The sequence below is a fragment of the Manihot esculenta genome, chromosome 7 (genome assembly GCF_001659605.2).
Source record: "Manihot esculenta cultivar AM560-2 chromosome 7, M.esculenta_v8, whole genome shotgun sequence".
NCBI lineage: Eukaryota > Viridiplantae > Streptophyta > Magnoliopsida > Malpighiales > Euphorbiaceae > Manihot > Manihot esculenta.
Window position 1 is genome coordinate 28,687,263 of NC_035167.2, and position 8,376 is coordinate 28,695,638.

The 8,376-nt window shown below is 27.0% G+C and overlaps 1 protein-coding gene across 1 annotated transcript; it reads left to right on the plus strand.

The window, feature by feature from the left end:
- The first annotated feature begins 1,040 nt into the window (after positions 1 to 1,040).
- On the plus strand, positions 1,041 to 3,710 carry LOC110608044 (OVARIAN TUMOR DOMAIN-containing deubiquitinating enzyme 4). Its single transcript, XM_021747261.2, has 5 exons — positions 1,041 to 1,643; positions 2,341 to 2,462; positions 2,553 to 2,593; positions 2,699 to 2,797; positions 3,299 to 3,710. The coding sequence occupies exons 1-5, from the start codon at positions 1,160 to 1,162 to the stop codon at positions 3,474 to 3,476; spliced, it is 924 nt and encodes a 307-aa protein (XP_021602953.2). The 5' UTR covers positions 1,041 to 1,159; the 3' UTR covers positions 3,477 to 3,710.
- Positions 3,711 to 8,376: the final 4,666 nt, after the last annotated feature.

Here is an 8,376-nt window from a genome sequence, read left to right on the forward strand (position 1 = left end):
GAAATGAATGAATACTCACCCTGTAAAAGGATTATTACTTTTCCTTATTCGGAAAGAAGAAAATAAAGCAAGGATGGAAAATAAGCGAAGAAAATAAAAGCTTCATTTATTTTCCTTCCTTCATCTTTTAAAAAGATCCAAACGGAATAAAAACTATGTATATATTCAAGACTTCAACAATTTTTGAATGAAAATTAATCAGACTAACTCTTGATTAAGCAATGAACTAAAACTTGTTTAGTATAGAAAAAGATATGAGGAAGATAAAAAAGCCAAGACAAACAAATGCAGAAATAATGCAATAGATATGAAATAAACACATAAAATTAAAAGACTGAAAATTTTGAAAAGATAAAAAGAAAAATAATTTAAAGAGATAAATAAAAAAAAAGAAAAAAAAAGCTGAATAAATATTATTAATAATAATAAAATAAAAATACGTATTATTTAAACTCTATTTATTTTATGAAAATTATTTTTTAAAGAATAAATATTTAAAAAATTTAGAAAAATTAATTAATAAAAATTATTTTATGGTAAAAATAAATTAATTTAAGAAAAATGTTTTGTTCTTTCTAAAAAGAAAGTTATTTTTAAAATTTTATTAAAAAATCTGTCTATATAAATTTATTAATAAATTTTATTTTTCAAATAAAATATAAATTATTTTTCTATAAATAAATGGATTTTTAGTTTATTTTAAATTATTAATAAAAAAGAATGATTAAATCTTTTATTTTAAATTAAACATTTCAAATTTCAATTTAATTGGTTAATTTTTATAATTATTTTATTTAAAATGAAAAATAAATTTTTAGTTTAAAAGGAAATTAAAATAATATATGAGTCTTGTTAAATTTTTTAAAAAATAAGAAAATATAAAATTAAATATCAATTTACTAAAAAATTCCCATTCAAAAGGCACGAAAATTTTCTGGTGTACATAAAAAAACAATTTTTGGTGGACCCACACAAGGCCACAAGCCCTCAAAAATACATTTCTTGGCTCGCCGTCTCAAAGAAAAAAAAAAAAAAAAAAAAAATTCCGTCGCCTACAAAATTTTCATCGCTCTCATAATATAAAGCTTAGAGCCTTTTTGAAGCTATGAGTGCGTGCTTAGTTTAAGCCAGGCGCAAAATAGCATCAACCACCACTGCTATGCTCGGTGTACTCTGTGCACGCCCAAAGCCTTGGATCCTCTCCTCTCTCACCCACTTCTACGGCTCGCCTGCTCACCACACCCGACTGCATACTCCGATACACTTCGGCGATTCCTCCATCTCCTCTCGACAGCGCCATCACTCCAGCGCTTGTCGTCTCATCTCCTCCAGTGGCCCTGTCGCCTCCATATGGCATGCGATCCAGCCATCAGGATTTAATGGGAGGAGTAATGTACGGCAGCTGGTGGCTGAGCCCAGAGGAGAAGGATCGTGGAACGTCGCGTGGGACGCAAGGCCTGCTCGTTGGCTCCATCGTCCTGACTCTGCTTGGCTACTGTTCGGCGTTTGTGCGTGCCTAGCGCCTATTGATTTTTGGGCCGACTCTAATGCCGAGAGCGTTGCTGGTGATCCGAAGACTGATTCAAGTGGGATTTACGGTTCTGATGTGAAAAATGACAATTCTGCTGATTTTAAGGTCACAGGTTAGTTGTACCTGACTTCTTAATCACCGTTAAGATTTTTATTTCCATTTGTTTGATTAAGAATTTTGATTATAATTTATCAAAAACTTGTTTGCTTATACTAGTTACCCAGAATCTAAAATTTCCAGGATTTTCTTTTGCAGATTTAGGAATCCATTGAATTTTCAATAAGCTGCAAGGAATCGGTGTTTTTATTTTTACTTATTTCAGTATTAAATATTCAAGTATTTTGAAGAAATTTATACTTTTGATAATTTCTATTTGTATCTTAATTTTGGAAAAATTGAAAATTATTGTTTAAGAAAATAAATCATGGAAATAGAATATAAAAGTAAAAACAGAAAATTAACGAGTGAAGACTTTGCAGCTTAATTTTCTGAAGGCAGAAAGGAAATGGTCTCTATCAGTTTCTCTTTTTTCTAAAATTTTTTTGAATGTTACTAATTTGAGAAATTAATTAATTACTCTTTTTTTTGTGGGGATTCAATTTTGATTAATTTTTCTCGATAGTGTAAATTCTTTTTATCATTTGAGTGACTGAACATCATATGTTTCTGATTGATATTATAATCAGTTCATTTTTTTTTCATGTGGGTATTCACTCTAGCATGTGTTTACATGAAAATGGATAGAAAATATATAAAACAGGGTTGAAATTTTATTGAGTGCATATAATCTAAGAGGAAAGGTGGTGCAGGAGTGCTGGCTGATGGGAGATGCTTGTTTAGAGCAATAGCTCACAGTGCTTGTTTGAGAAGTGGTGAAGAAGCCCCTGATGAAAATCGCCAAAGAGAACTTGCTGATGAATTAAGAGCTCAAGTAAGTTTCATATGGATAAGAAAATTCAATGTTCCTTCTTCGCATATGCCTACATATCTCCTGCCATATAACTAACATTAGATTATGTAGGTGGTGGAAGAGCTTTTAAAGAGGCGTGAAGAAACTGAATGGTAAGCTTTGTGCTAGTAGAATTTGCAGGCTTTCTGTTATTGGCTTATGAAAAAAGGATTAGAATGATATTAATTTTGATATTTTTTTTTCTGTATTTAATTTAGGTTTATAGAAGGAGATTTTGATGCATATGTCAAGAGAATTCAACAACCTTATGTATGGGGTGGAGAACCTGAGTTGCTCATGGCTTCACATGTTCTGAAGTGAGTTTTAAACTGTGTCTTCTCTTTTTGTATGCATTGATTGCTATAACATGATTTTGGAGCAGCTCACAGTTTACATAATTTTGTAGCCAATTCTTGAGTGGCCATTATTAGTTTTTCTCAAAATTATCTCCAAGATAACAAGCACCCTTTTAGGTGTCTGTACTATCCCACTGTGTTCCAGAGTATGTAATTTGAATCAAATGTGTGTTTGAGCAATAATTTTATATTTGTTTGATTTTTGCTGCTATTTTGTTGGTCAAGGGATGAATTTTTGACAATCCTGCAAAATTTTTGTTGGTTCAATTTGCTTGGCAAGATATCAATAAAATCAAAATGAATGATGTCAGTGCAAAGAGAATACTGTTACTTTTCAATCAATTGTCCAAAAATTCTCTTATCATCATAATTGGAGTTGCTTGCTGAGTTTGAATTTCTATTTCATTTCATTTTACTTGTGACCTCAAATATTGACAAATCTTTTTTCACTCAATGCCTCAGGACTATGATATCAGTCTTCATGATAGATAGATCATCAGGTAATTTGGTAAGCATAGCAAACTATGGTGAAGAGTATCGGAAAGATGAAGTGAATCCCATTAATGTGCTGTTTCATGGATATGGTCATTACGACATATTGGAGACCTCGGCCCAGAGTTACCAGGAAGTGAACATGTAGAAATTAGGTATGGTTAATAAAAATAATTGCATCCCTTGAAATAATGCTGCAAGGAGTTCAGTTTACTCATGCTGTATAGTTTCAGCAAAATTACAATCTGTCTGAAGTTTGATGGATTTATTGCAGCAACCAAGCTCAATTCGAGCCATAGGCTTGTTAAAGTTTTGTAGTTTCCAGGATTGTTCTTACAATTTTTAAATTCAATCAACACATCAAGTTGGTAAATTTGCTTTATAGGTGTTTTGAATTCCCCAGCTCCCTTTTTTTCAGCAAAGCAGTTCTTTTTCATGTTTTTTTGAGCACTTTCTTTTTTAATCATATGTACACTGTTAGATGATATAATGGTATTAAATTAAGACTGAAAGAAGTATAACTCAGACTCTATTTGGGAATACTAGTTAGTTTTCTTAGTAATTGATAGCGGTTCTAATAGTGGTTAACCAAATGCTACCATAAGTAACTTTTCGTAACATCAGTCAAAACGCTAATCGCTATCTTCAATATTATTGCCAAATAAAGCTTAAACATTTTCAGATATACAGAGGGTAGTTTTTTTTCAAGGTTTTTATTGAACTATGACGCTCCAACTCTGTATAGGACTCTGTATTTGGATCATTCTTGGGTACTTTATAGCCGGAATTTGAAGTCAGCTGCTTATAATTTGCAGTTTATTGAATTGCTAGTATTGTTCAAATGTAAAGTAAATGCCTGCATGATCCCATTGCTGTTAGTCATTTCAGTGTCTGCTACTACTGCTGATGCCCTTAATTCCCTAGGACTCCGCCAAAGAAAGATGATGGAGCGTTTGGCCGAGATGAGCATTGAATACTTTCTGTGAGTTTTAGCCTGTAAGTTAATGTCCAAATTGAGAAATTAATTAATAAATTTTTAATTAAATAATAAAATTAATGAAAGAATAAATTAATATATATTTTTTAAATTTTAAGAATATTTATTAATTAATAAAATTTTTTAATTCAAACTGACCTAAGCGTATGTTCTGAGCTTTTCAATTTTTAATTTAAATTAAGAAATTAAAATTTTAATTTAGAAATTCGGTGTTTTCTAGTTATTAAAATTTTAAATTACATAAATAATTTTGAAAATAGAATAAATTAATGTTCCAATTAAATTATGGTACGTACAAAATAGAGTTTCCGTGCAAAGTACCTCTCTGCTATCCCTTACGTGTTCAGAGGATATTCTCTAGGTGGCTGCGGCATAATTCTGGATGGGATTGGTGGTTTTGACACGTTGGTTTAGGAGAATTGAGTCAGAACCGTATTTCGACGAAATAAAAAAAATAAAAAAAATAGAACCGCAGATCCATTTAATTTTCAATTTTTTAAAATTTATTGGTTGAGATTTTTTTAAAAAACCTTAGATTCTGTTTTGAAATTGAATTGAATTAATAGTAAATTAATTTAATTTCATTCGAATTTAATAATTTATTTTAACTATTTTAAATTTAAATTATACGTATAATTTTTCGAATTGAATTGTAGAATGGAGATCAGGAAATCAAGCTACGGGATGCCTTTTAATAAAAAAAAAAATGTAAAAATATCTTTGAAATTGATGCAAAATCTATCCAATCTTTTCATGACTATCTGCCTAAAAATCAGAACTTTATAATTTTTTACATTTAAATCTTATTTAGGTGAAATAAATAAATAGTTTTTTTAGAAATTATAATTTTTTTTAATTAGTTTGCATTTTAAATTAATTTTTCTCATGCATGAAAATTAATTTAATTAATTAATTAATTTATTTGAGTGAAACTTAATAAATTATATTTTTCTTATAAAGTTTATATTGAATTTATTAATTTATCATTTAAAAATGTATTTACTAGAAATATACTTATCAAAAAGTAGAGTATTTGAATTAAATAATATTTTAGTAGTCAAAATTTTATAATTTAGAATAAAAAATTTAAATTTTTAAATTTATTATAATTATAATAACTTCTTAAATGAATTTTAATAAAATTTAAATTAATTGACACAGACATACTATATATTATTATTTTTATCACACAAATAATTTAATTAATTAAAATTTTAAACTCTTAATGATATGAAAATTTTGAATTATATAATTGAAATACACCATTCTTCCTTATTCAAATAAGAATATTTTAAAAATTTTATATAATTAGAGATTTAAGGTTTTAATGATATGAAAATTTTAAATTATGTAATTGAAATGCATAATTCTGACTTATATAATTAAAAATTTAAGATTTTAATTAAAATTTAATTTAAGTTAATCAAATTATTTAAGTGTTAAAAATAATGACATTTATGTGAATTATTTTAAATTTGATTAAAATTAATTTAAAAAATACTACAATTAAAAGAATTTTAAAGTTAAATTTTTTTTATAAAAAAATTAAAAATTTTAATTATAAATATAAAAATTCATAAAATTATGGTTTTTTTTTAAGCCAATAAACAATTTTTGATACCAAATTAATAGTGGGTAATTCTAGATGTTTCCAATCAACAAAGAGAAAAGAATTTGGAACGTACAAATCTACTGGCGATTTGTCAACGGAAACTGTTTTTTCAAACAAGGAAAAAAATTAGACAGCTTTGTAAAGAACAACTATTATAGAGAGGATAGAGGAATCAAATTTTAGTTTTTCTCCTTCTTGGCCATTGACAGAATAAAATTTAAATTTTTTTAAATTTAATTATTAAATTAAATTTGTTAGTGCAATCAAATTTTAGTTATCACGAATTTTTTACACATATTTTATTAACCTACTTAGAAGTGGCAATAGTTCAAAGGAATATTTAAAAAAGATGTTTTTATTATTGGTATTTTAATATTTATATTTAAAACTTATTAAAATTTATTTTAAATATTTATTTTGAAACTTAAATATCATTCTAATTAATGTGTTTAAAAAATATTTTTTTCAACAGCAAATTACTTGTGGAATTCAATACACTTTCACACCTAAAAGTTTTGTAGCGTACGTGACATATTTATTAGAGACCCAACATTCGATGAGAGACTCTGATACTATGTTAAATTTGATGCAGGTCTAACTAGGGGTGAGCAGTATTCGGTTCAAACCGAAAAAATCGATCGAACCGAATTGATTTAAAAATTTGGTTCGGTTTTTTATACATTTCGGTTTGGTTCAGTTTTTAATTTTAGAAATTTCGGTTATTTCGCTTCGGTTCAGTTTTGATCAGAAAAAAATCAAAAAAACCGAATCGAACCGATTAGTGATAATAATATATTTTTTCAATAATATAGAGAAATTAAATTATATAAAAATTAAAATATTTTAATTAAATTTTAAAATATTAAAAATAAAGTGTAAAAAGTTAAAAAATTATTAAAAATCGAAACCGATCAAATCGAACCGAATCGAACCGAATCAGACCGGTTCGGTTCGATTCGATTTTTAACCAAAATCGGTTCGGTTCGGTTTTCATAAACACTAAAATTTCGATTTTCTGTTTATTCGATTCGATTTTAAATCGAACCGATCGAATGCTCACCCCTAAGTCTAACTCATCCTAAAAGCTAATTTAAGAGAAAGAAATACTATAGCTCATACAAGGACAAATTACAATCGATATGAGATTGAACCGATGGTATATAAAATAAAAATATATATTAATTATTTATGATAAAATTTTGATAGCTATTTTTTAATTTTTTTATAATATATCAAAAATTAATTTAATATTATATTATGTATAAATCAGTTATGAAAATATTAAATAAAATATAATTTTCTCACTTTAATAATATTTGAAATAATAGTCTTTTTAATTTTTAATCACAATGCTAAATAGAATCTAAATCAATTTTAGATATTAATCTAGAATAGCTCCTGAAATAGAATGATTTTGACCAGCATTCAGGTGTATAAAATCAATTAATAAAAATTTTTATTTTACTTAAAATTATAATAAAGATTATATAAAAATATAAAAGGAAATAAAAAGCACGAAAAAAACTCAAAAGTCTGAAGCTATGAATTTGATTGATTTAGGTACAGCATGCGTTCCATGCTTTTATGAGAAAACGAGTCCTGTCGTCATGGTCACATGTCCCGTACTTTTAAAAATGTTGGAAATATTATGTTATTTTTTTAAAATTAAAAAAAAAAAGAGTTTGCTGAGGTTTGATTTATGGGATGAGGTTGATTTTATCTTCTATTTATTGGGAACAACAAGTTAAGCACAGTTAGGGGTGAATATTCGGTCGATTTAATTTAAATGAATCAAACCGAATAAATTAAAAATCGAAATTTTAGTATATATAAAAATCAAAACGAATTGATTTTGGTTAAAAATTAAATTTTCAAGTCAGTGGGTCAACCGAAATAGGAGAAGCAATTGCACTGGTTGGGTTGATATAAATTACATAATTCAAAGATTAATGGAAAGTTTTTTAATGGATGATTCATTAAAAAGTAGGTTGGAGAATACTTCTCAGCCAAATTGGCTCTAGCTTTGGTCCTTAAAGAAAAATATTTTCCTTATTCTTTGTTTCTACAACTTGTTCAAGGTAAAATAAAGATTAGAAGGAAGTGAACTTTAAATGACAAAAGGGATGGAAAGTTAATATGTAGAATTCTGAATTTAATTGAAGCATACTTTTCACTTTTCAATTGTATTTCCAACAAAAGAAAAAATTCAAATTCTCCTATTTTATATTCACTAAACAGAAACTTCAACAATTAAATTCTCTACTTAAAAAAAAAAAGCTCATATAACAAAATATTTCTTATGTTCAATATTAAAGAATGGCAAGAATTTACTCTCAATAATTAAAAAAATATAAACCTTCCAAAGGAACTAGAGGACTATAGCTTCTTAGAGAAAAGGAATAAAATTTCAATGATAAATACTTGATAAATCATTCTTTG